Raw genomic sequence first — 11,618 nt, forward strand, 5'->3', positions numbered from 1 at the left:
GATTTCTGTTCTTATTTCAACCATTACCTTTCTTCTATTTACTTTGGTTTACTGAAAAGTAAGAATTTATATTTCAAATTATAATTGCTGATTTTTAAAACTTTCTACCTTTATTTCTCTGATTGTTTTGTGTGTTTCGTAGCTCTGTTTTCAAGTGCATGTACTTTAAGTATTTTCACGGTTTCTTGAGCTGATCCTCTATATGAAATGCCCATGTTATGTTTGGCACACTCCTTTCCTTCTATTTTGTTTGGTAATAACTTAGTCATGCCAACTTTTTAATGTCTAGTGCTTCATGACATGTTTTTTCCATGCTTTCCCTTTCAGTTGTCTGTATTTTAATTTTCAAAGAGTGTTTTTCCCCCTTTTTTTAGTTCTTTATGCACCTCCCTGCTATTTTAGACAGACTAATAATTTTTGCCTTTAAATTTTAAATTCAATTTGTGTTTAAAATAATTATTGATATCTGTGCGATTAAGTCTACCATCTTGTCTTTGATTTTATATTTTCCCAGTGGTTGTTTTTTCCCCCTCTACTTCTATTCTATAATGAAGTATATCTTGTAGATAACATCTGAGATGAATTTTTCTTAGCTTTTCTCTACCTGTGAACATTTTTGCTTTGTGTTCAGTTTGAAGGATATTTTCATTGGATATAAAATTCTAGGTTGATGAGGTTTTCAATGTTTATATTTTGAACATATTAATCCCTTTCCTTTTGGCCTTCATTATTTATTATGAGAATTCAGTTATAGTTCACATAGTTATTTTCCTGTATGTGATGTCTTTTTCCTCTGCTTCTTTTCAACTTTTCTCTTTCTATTTGATTTTTTTAGAAATTGACTCTTATGTGTCTAGCTATGACTTGGAGTTTATTGGGCTTTTTGGATCACTAATGTTATCAATTCTGGAAACTTCTCAATCATTATCACTTGAAGTATTTCTTCTGCTCCATTCTCTCCTTCCTTTCCTTCTCTGACTCCAAGTATGATTATGTCAGACTTTGTGAGATTTTCCCTCAGATCTCAGAGTTTATATTCTCTTCTTTCAGTTTTTTCCTCATGTGTTGGATTTTAGATTTGTTTTCTATTAACCTCTCTTCAAATGCATTGATATTTTCTTCTGCTATTCCCAGTATTCTTTTAAGCATGTCTAATGATTTCTTCAAACTTTATTTCATTTTTGAAAATCTTGTACATCTTTGCTAATATTCCCCATCATGCCATTCATGTTGTCTACCTTTTCCAACTGATCCTTCAGCATTTTTAAAAAATAATTATTTTAAATTCACTGTGACAATTCTAACATCTGGGAAGTCTATGGATCTACTTCTATTGACCATTTCCTTTTTGGAATGTTGGTCACTTTTTCTTGTTTTCTCATTTTATGTGAGTTCTTACATTGTACAGCACATGTTATAATAACACAGAGAATGAAGTAAATTATATTAACTTTTAAAAAGTATGGGTTGATTTTTATTTCTGTCTGCTAGTGTGGGGGCAGAGTCTATATGCTCTGCAGTTTAGCTCAGTCTATAATTTGTTACAATATTATTATGACTCAGTTCACCATGGCTTCAAATGTTTTGAGAGCATGGTTGGGAATTTCCTATTCAGTCAGACATGAGATTTTAGCACTAGAGTGATTTTGGAGATCTTTGTTTTACAGATGAACTATCTGATGTCTAAATATTTGGAAACCTCACCCTGCCTTATAGCTCTGATGCAAGTAGTTTTTTTTGTTTGTTTGTTTGTTTTTGGTGGCCAAGAAAATCTCTTTGATCTCTAAGCTCACCCCTAAATTCCTTTGTTTGTGATAGAGCTACCCTACATTCTGTGAAGATAGAAATTTTCTCCAAGAAGTTTTTCTCACCTCTCCAATACCACCCCAAGCATTCTGTGGTTGAAAGATAGAAATGCATCTATGAGAGGAAAGGAACTGAGCCCTCTAGCCCCCTCTCAGTCTTTTATAGCTCAGAGACCTGAGTGACTCTTTTTTTTTTCTCCTTCCCCCAGCTCTCTTCCAAAGCTGAAAGTCTGGGTTGCCTGGGGTATTCATTTAAATTTTGCTTTCCTTCCCCCAATTCTTTATTTATTTGTTTATTTTAAATCTGAAAATATAGAATACCTAGGGATATTGTCTCTATTCTCTTTCATATTTTCCAGGTAGGTTCCCCTTGACTCAATGAAGACAAATAAGAATGAAATGGGGGTTTGGGGAAGAACACATTCTTGCCTTGCTTCTGGGGCTCTTTTGGATTTCATTTCCTTATGCCAGGCCACATATGGTTCTTAAAAGTTGGTTAAACTTCTGGTTTTCTATTCCACATATTGACAAGCTTGGAAGTTGCTACTCCATTATGAGAACAGTAAAAAAGCTGAACAGACTGACAAATTTTTAAAATGTCTTCTTGGATCCTAAGAGAAGGAAAGACACAGGACAATCTTGCTCCAAGATTGGAGACACAGAGGGCAAATACAGGAATCCCTAGCTTACTGGACCAGAGACTCAGCAGCAACCTGGGTCCCTCAACTGAGGGACCCAGCGACAGAATAAGACAACCTAAAACAGTTAGGATAAATTGCTGGAGGCTCAGTGTGGAGAAGTCTGAGACTTAAAAATTCCAGGGGAACCCAGTTATAGGGGAGACCTACAATATTTTGAAATTTACCTCCAGGCTCTCCATCAAGTTCCCACAACAAATATCAGAAAAAAATACAGTCCAGCTTCCAGCAGAGAATGGAGAAAAGAAATCCTTTTGAAATATGTTAGATCACTCTGTATTTTTTAATAATTCCTGTCTCAGGGAAAACTAATTAATTAGAGCTTAACCTAATCAGGTACTATCTGAGCCTAACTAATGTGAGGAAGAAGAAAATGCGTAACTCCAGCCCACTGTAGCCATACTGTCTCATCTAAGAGTGATGGTGGGGGGAACACTGAGAAACACCTGTAAGCTTCACAGTCCAGAGGTATTGGCTTACTAAAAGCCTGGCAGCTAATCATAGCACTGTGTAATACTTGTCCTCACTCTGCAACGCACCATCACATTACTAAAACCCTATTAACAGCAGTTCCACAAGATGGAAATCCTAAGCCAGAAACTGGGAGAAATTATTTGTAAAACATACATCTGATAAAGAATTTATGTAAAATATATAAAAAATTCTTAAAACTCAAAGTTGTTCTATACATGTTGACAAACTGATGCTAAAGTTTATATGGAGAGGCAAAACATCCAGAATAGTCAAGATAGGACAATATCGAAGGAGAAAAGCAAAGTTGGTGGACAGATATTCCTCAACTTCAAAACTTACTATAAAGCCAGAGTAATCAAGATAGTGTGGTATCACACAATATGGAGATTTCTCCAAAAATTATGGATGGAATTTACCATAGGACCCAGCAATCCCTCTTCAGGGTATCTACCCAAAAAATTCGAAAGCATTTATCCATAAAGATATATGTACCCAATGTTCATTGCAGCATTATTCACAGTGACCAAGATATGGAAACAACCAAAGTTGCCTTTGTTAGATGATTGGATAAAAAAGATGTGGTACATATACACAATGGACTACTACTCGGTCATAAGAAAAGATGAAATACTGCCATTTGTGGCAACATGGGTGGATCTTGAGATTATTACGGTAGGCAAAAAAAACAGAGAGAAAAAGTCAAGAATCGTATGACTTCAGTGATATGTGGGATATAAAACTGAAATCCGCAAAGGAACAAGACAAATAAACAAAAATTCATAGACACAGACAGTAGTTTAGTGGTTACCAGAGGGTAAAGGGGGAGGTGGTGTGGTAGAAGACGGAAAGGGGATCAAATATATGATGACCTATTATGGAAATGTACACTTGAAACCTATATGATTTTACTAACTAATGTCACCCCAATAAATTTAACTTAAGAAGAGAATATGGTATTAGTGAAAGAATAAACAGAACAGAATAGAGAACCCAGAAATAGACCCCCATAACTATAGTCAAAGTCCTTGACAAACTACCAAAGGCAATACAATGGAACAATTGTCTCTGCAACAAATGGTGTTGGGACACCTGGACATCCTTATGCAAAAAAAAAAAAAAAAAAAAAAAAAGAATGTAAACACTAACATTAGATCCCACAAAAAAAATCAACCTAAAATGGATTGAGACCTAAATGTAAAATGCAATACTGTAAAACTCCTAGAAGATGGGGCCAGCCCGGTGGCTCAGGCGGTTAGAGCTCCATGCTCCTAACTCTGAAGGCTGACGGTTCAATTCCCACATGGACCAGTGGGCTCTCAATCACAAGGTTGACAATTCAATTCCTCGAGTCCCACAAGGGATGGTGGGCAGCACCTCCTGCAACTAAGATTGAACATGGCACCTTGAGCTGAGCTGCCACTGAGCTCCTGGATGGCTCAGTTCGTTGGAGCATGTCCTCTCAACACAAGGTTGCTGATTTGACTCCCGCAGGGATGGTGGGCTGCATCTCCTGCAACTAGCAACGGCAACTGGACCTGGAGCTGAGCTGCGCCCTCCACAACTAAGACTGAAAGGACAACAACTTGAAGCTAAATGGCACCCTCCACAATTAAGATTAAAAGGACAACAACTTGACTTGGAAAAAAGTCCTGGAAGTACACACTGTTCCCCAATAAAAGTCCTGTACCCCTTCCCCAATAAAATCTTTAAAAAAAAAAAAGAAAACTCCTAGAAGATAATGTAAGAGAAAACTTAGATGACCTTGAGAATAGTGATATGTTTTTACATACAACACCTAAAACATTATCCATGAAATCAATAACTGATAAGTTGGACTTCATTAACTTTAAAATCTTCTAGTCTGCAAAAGACAATGTCAAAAGGATGATAAGACAAGCAGGACAATGGTAGAATATGCTTGCAAAAGACACATGTGATAAAGAACTGTTATCCAAAATGTACAAATAACTCATAAAACTCAAGAATAATAATAAATACATGCATATATACATACATAAATAAACATGATTTGAAAATAGGGCAAATAGGTTAACAGATAACTCACCCAAGAAGATATACAGATGGCAAAAGGAATGTGAAAGGATAACCCACATTACATGTCACCAGGGAAATTCAGCTTAAAGCAATGAGATGCCACTACCCACCTATTACAATGACCAAAATCTGAAACACTGAGAGCATCAAGTGCTGATGAGGATGTGGAGCAACAGGAACTCTCACACATTGTTGGGGAGAATTATGTTGCAGCCACGTTGGAAGACAGTTTGGTAGTTTCTTACAAGGCTAAATATAGTCTTACTGTAGACTCCAGCAATCACACTCTTGATATTTACCCAAAGGAGTTAAGAATTTATGTCTACACAGAAGCCTATATACAGATGTGTAGCAGCTTTATTCATAATTGCCAAAATTTGCAATTGTGATGTCTTTCATTAGGTGAATATGGATAAATAAAATGTGGTACATCCAGACAATGGAATATTATTCAGTGCTGGAAAGAAAGGAGCTGTCAAGCCATGAAAAGACATGGAGGAATCTTAAAGGCATATCACTAAGTGAAAGAAGTCAATCTGAAAAAGCTAAATACTGTATGATTCCAACTATATCACATTCTAGAAAATGCAGAACTATGCAGACACTAAAATGATCAGTGCTTGCCAGGGAGAGATGGGCTGGGGAGAGATGAATAGGCAGAGCACAGAGGATTTTTAGGGCAGTGGAAATACTCTGTATGATTACGTAACGGTGGATACATGTCCTTATTCATTTGTTGAAACCCTATCATATACAGCCCCAAGAGTGATCCCTAATGTAAACTATGGACTTTTGATGATTATGATGTGTCAATGTAGATTCATTGATTATAACAAATGTACCATGCTGGTAGGGAGTTTCGATAATGGAGGAGGCCTTCCATGAGTGGGAGCAGTTGGTATATGGGGTAGCTCTCTACTTTTCTCTCAATTTTGTTGTAAACCTAAAACTGTTCTAAAAAGAAATGAAGTTTAAAAAAAAAAAATGTTAAACAGTAGGCTACTTTCTCCTCACCCCAATTTATACCAGGTAGGTCCTTCTCTTTACCACTGTCTTGGGGAAAGTAGGACATCCATCCATGGATGGCTCCTCTTTCATCAAGGACTATCACATTCTGGAATATAGTCCCTTTATGTTTATTTGTTTCTTTATCATTATGATGTTATGTTCTTAAATACATAATTTGTAGTTTATCCATCATATTTCATGGTTAGGGTGAAAATGATGTTTTGTTTTTTTGTTTTTTGTTTTTTTTTTAACTTCTTTTTTTCTTCAACCAGTATTTACTGAGTGTTGCCCCTATGCACAGAACTTTGTGAGATATAAACTATGTGAGGTTCAGCCTTTCTTTTTAAATATTTTGTGTGTTTTTTTTACTTTTCAATTACAGTTGACATACAATATTATATTAGTTTCAAGTGTACAGCATAGTGATTAGACATCTATGTAACTTTTGAGTGATGACTCCAATAAATTTAGTACATAGACACCATACACAGTTATTACAATATTATTGATAATGTTCCCTACTATTGACTATATTCCCTATGCTGCACTTTATATCCCCATGACTATTTTGTAACTACCAATTTGTGCTTATTTACCTATCTGTAAATATACTGTTTCTGTTGCTTTTCATTCATTTTTGAAGATTCAAGATTTCATGTGGTATACATTTCAACCTGAGAATCCCTTTATATTATAGCGCAATTCTAGTTGTGATGAATCTTTTAATTTGTTTCTCTCAAAATGTCCTTAATTTTCTTTTATGAATGTATGAAAGCCAACCCAGGTTGACAGGCTTTCCTTTTTCTTGCAGCATTTTAAATATTTAAATATATATATAATCTTCTATCTTGCTTTATTTTCAAAGAGAAGTCAGTAAAGAGTCAGCCATTATTTTTATTCTGTTCACCTTGTTATAATGTGTCTTATTTCTCTGACTGCTTTTAAGATTATTTTTTTCTTTTTCTTTGGTTGTCTGCAATATGATTATAATGTGTGTTGGTATGATTTTTCTTGTTTTGAGCTTAGATTGATGGGTTTTTGGGTGCTTTCTTATCACAGATTTGAAAAATGTTTGCCTTTACTTCTTCAAATATATTTCTACCTTATAGCCTTCTTCTGATATGGCACTTATGTGTATGTTTGACTTATTAGTATTTTTCCACAGGTCACTGAAGTTTTTTTCACTTTTTTTCGTCATTTTTCTTTCTTTCTTTTCCATCATTGCTTATGTATGGTTAGTATCTATTGTCGTGTCTACCTACAGAGATTACTGGAGTTCTTTCTTCCAATAACGCTCTCCTTTGTGGTACCCCGCCCACCCATTAATTCAAGCCACTTGAGATTCTGTATTCCAGTCTCTGTCTCTTAAATTGAATAAGCCTGTTCGTGCTTTGCCTTGTTCCCCTTTCTGTGCTGTGGTTTGGAAATTGTCTCCAGGAACAATGATAGGGTTCATTTTTGTTAATTCACTTTTCTTGAGGACCACAATTCTGTTCATCCTCTTTTCTGATATCTGAAAACTATAGTTTTATGCATTTTGTACTTTTTTTTTGCTGCTTATTGTGGAAAGGCTAGTTCAGTACTAGTTATTCTGTGATGAACAGAAAAGTAAGACTATTTCCTTTCTTGAGAATAACAGTTTTTATTCATTTCAACCACATTTAATATGGTATAAAATAGCATAAAGTAAATCAAACTTTTAGGGATATGTTTTATTTAGAAAATTGGTGCATTATTTCTAGAATAACTCCATATTTCATATTTTCATCAATTAAAAATTTGAATGGTTTTCTCCAGCTATTTTTGCTCTTAGCATTTAAAACTATATGTAATTTATGAGAACTTTTAATCATGTATGTGTTAGTATTTTTATCTTTGAGGATTAATTTCAAGAGCAAATACTTAAGATCAAACTGGAAAATGAGACTCATTTTTAAAAAGTTAAATTTGGATAAATATAAATGTGTTCATATTTTAGAAAAAGAACATGGAATATGATAACTTCAGACTCACTGTCAGAAATGATGACTGATTCCCATAAGTTATCTTCAAAAATCCATGTTGACATTAAATAAAATATTCTAATATTTAAGAAACTCAGAGCATTTGTGGTAAATTTTCAGCCTTTTTATTTTTGAGATTAAGATCCTGTACTTATAGTTAGGGTGTGAAGGTTGTACTATATTCAAGATAATTTGTAAAGATGAATAAAATTTAATTAGCAATTACTTTCAAATATTATGCCACAAGGTTAACTATAACAAATACTGTCTTTTATTATTTCTCCCCAGACTAGTACATTGAAATACTTGTAAATTCTTAAATATGTCTTTAAACTTTTGAACTTATAGGATGTCTTCGGGGGGTTAAAGGGAAGTTTTCTTGAATTCCCACCCTCCGTGCCAGGCTGAATGTGTATTTTTTGTGCACCCATGGAGTACTCTGGCTGTGTTTCAAAAATAATGCTTAATTTACAGAATTACAATAATCTATTGATTTCTTTCGCCTCCATTTGACTTTAAATGCCATGAGGCCATGAATGCGTATTTTTCATCCTAGTATCTATTATAGCCTCTAATACAGAGTAGATACTTTATACTTATTTGTTAAGTAAACATATGAATAAATTCTTTCTGTATTCCAATTGGCATAAAAAAGATTATTCTGGTAGGGATATGAACATTAGTCAAATGATTGAATGCTAACTCTGTATTGTATGTTCTCTTTCAGGCTCTTAAATCCGATCTACAATGGAAAAAATTCTTTTTTATCTGTTTTTCATTGGCATAGCAGTGAGAGCTCAGATCTGTCCAAAGCGTTGTGTCTGTCAGATTTTGTCTCCTAATCTTGCAACCCTTTGTGCCAAGAAAGGGCTTTTATTTGTTCCACCAAACATTGACAGAAGAACTGTGGAACTGAGGTTGGCAGACAATTTTGTTACAAATATTAAAAGGAAAGATTTTGCCAATATGACCAGCTTGGTGGACCTGACTCTATCCAGGAATACAATAAGTTTTATTACACCTCATGCATTTGCTGACTTACGAAATTTGAGGGCATTGCATTTGAATAGCAACCGATTGACTAAAATTACAAATGACATGTTCAGTGGGCTTTCCAATCTCCATCATTTGATACTGAACAACAATCAGCTGACTTTAATTTCTTCTACAGCGTTTGATGATGTCTTTGCCCTTGAGGAGCTGGATCTGTCTTATAATAATTTAGAAACAATTCCTTGGGATGCTGTTGAGAAGATGGTTAGCTTGCACACCCTTAGTTTGGATCACAATATGATTGATAACATCCCTAAGGGGACTTTCTCCCACTTGCACAAGATGACTCGGCTAGATGTAACATCGAATAAATTGCAGAAGCTGCCACCTGACCCTCTCTTTCAGCGAGCTCAGGTACTAGCAACCTCAGGAATCATAAGCCCATCTACTTTTGCATTAAGTTTCGGTGGAAACCCTTTGCATTGCAATTGCGAATTGTTATGGTTGAGGCGTCTGTCCAGAGAAGATGACCTAGAGACCTGTGCTTCTCCAGCACTTTTAACTGGTCGTTATTTTTGGTCAATTCCTGAGGAAGAGTTTTTGTGTGAGCCTCCTCTCATTACTCGCCATACACATGAGATGAGAGTCCTGGAGGGTCAAAGGGCAACCCTTAGATGCAAAGCTAGGGGTGACCCTGAACCTGCAATTCACTGGATTTCTCCTGAAGGGAAGCTTATTTCAAATGCAACAAGATCTCTGGTGTATGATAATGGGACACTTGACATTCTTATAACAACTGTAAAGGATACAGGTGCTTTTACCTGCATTGCTTCTAATCCTGCCGGGGAAGCAACACAAGCAGTGGATCTTCACATAATTAAGCTCCCTCACTTACTAAACAGTACTAACCATATCCATGAGCCTGATCCTGGTTCTTCAGATATCTCAACTTCTACTAAGTCAGGTTCTAATGCAAGCAGTAGTAATGGTGACACTAAAATAAGTCAAGACAAAATTGTGGTGGCAGAAGCAACATCATCTACGGCACTACTTAAATTTAATTTTCAAAGAAATATCCCTGGAATACGTATGTTTCAAATCCAGTACAATGGTACTTATGATGACACCCTTGTTTACAGGTAAGATAAAATTAAGCAAATCTTTATACTTACCATGCATCTTACTATTTGGGCTTGTGAATGTACTACTGATTTTTTTTTTTTTTTTAATTGGCAGTGCTACTCTGTATTGTAATTCTAGAACTCCATTTTTTAAAATGTGTAATGTAAGACTTATAAAAGGTGAATACATGTGGGGAACTATTTTGATGGTGTTCTTTTTAGAGAGTTCAAATTTATATTTAATATTATTCTTACTTACTTTTTTCCCCTCATCTGAGATGTGACTATCAGAGAACAAGATTGATTTATTTAAAAAAATGCAAAAACATACCAGAACTTACACATCCATATGAGTGTTCTTTCCTTCAAGGAAGTCACGTTGGGAGGCTATACCATTATCCCAATGATGCTGCCATTGCTCAAAGCACTTTTGGAATTATCTTTAGAACCTTCGTCATACTATTTTGAATATCCTCAGTGGTGGCAAATCTTCGTCTTTTGAGGGTGAGTTTGAATTTTGGAAACAAGCAAAAGCCATTTGGAGCCAAGTCTTGTGAATAAGGTGGGTGATCAAGATGGATATTGCCATTTTTGGTCAAAAATAGGATGTAACTATAAAATAATGAGACTGATATTTTGAGTGACTGAGTTATGTGCATGTGTGTTGTTTCATGTACATTGGTTCTTAAGACAGTTCCAAGAGAAAGTTTATAAGTATTTTGAGCAGTGAAAGTACTGTTGGAGTTAAGTATGTAATTTCCTATAAGGACATTAATGGAGAATTTGCATCTGACTACAGAATTTCTGGTATGTTTTTCTAAAGTTCAGCCTCATTGATTTATAGTCACATCTTGTCCAATTTTCAGTTGGAAATATACCTTTAACCCCTCCATATGATTTCACTCGTGATAGACTATTACTACTCCTAGGAAATGATAGAAAATTATGGCTTTGAAATACATACATATATATTTGTCTTTAGGCTTTTGTGAAATCAGATCAACTCACTTCTTATATACCTATGTGAATTATTGGAGATAATTTGACTTTCACTCATGTATGGAAATGAGATAAATTTTTGAAAGTGAGCATGAGGCGGTAGGATAAAACAAAACTGGCCTACTTAGCCTGTGATCAAACCTGGGCCATGTTCTACCTAAGTTTTAATTTCCTCATCCTAAAAGTAAGAGATTAGAGTAAATGGTATCTAATCTCTCTCTTATTACTAAATGTATGGAATGTAGACTATGATGCATGCATATTAGCATAAAGTTGTCTGCTTTTGTCATACTCAGCTCTTCACCTGGGCTATGGGTTATTTAACACAGTGTAAAAGAAAGCATTCATCCTTACCCTTCACCTTCCCGTAGCTACTAGACATTCTGTGTATTTTAAATCTTAACTCTGAAATAGGTTACTTTCTGTTTTCCCAATTCCAAGATTTTAATCCTGCCATGACAA

At 35.1% G+C, this 11,618-nt stretch overlaps 1 protein-coding gene across 3 annotated transcripts in view; it reads left to right on the forward strand.

Moving 5' to 3' along the window:
- The window catches only part of LRFN5 (leucine rich repeat and fibronectin type III domain containing 5), a 266,786-nt gene that overhangs the window by 238,829 nt on the left and 16,339 nt on the right, over window positions 1-11,618 (forward strand). For 2 of the 3 annotated variants that reach the window (XM_019752187.2, XM_019752190.2), the window contains one exon: window positions 8,771-10,175. In XM_019752187.2, coding sequence (XP_019607746.2) covers window positions 8,791-10,175 — 1,385 coding nt within the window. In that variant the 5' untranslated portion in view covers window positions 8,771-8,790. Of the gene's footprint in view, window positions 1-8,770; window positions 10,176-10,527; window positions 10,720-11,618 lie in introns of all 3 variants that reach the window. The other variant, XR_002139234.2, reaches the window with a different exon arrangement.

The sequence above is a fragment of the Rhinolophus sinicus genome, linkage group LG03 (assembly GCF_036562045.2).
Source record: "Rhinolophus sinicus isolate RSC01 linkage group LG03, ASM3656204v1, whole genome shotgun sequence".
Lineage (NCBI taxonomy): Eukaryota > Metazoa > Chordata > Mammalia > Chiroptera > Rhinolophidae > Rhinolophus > Rhinolophus sinicus.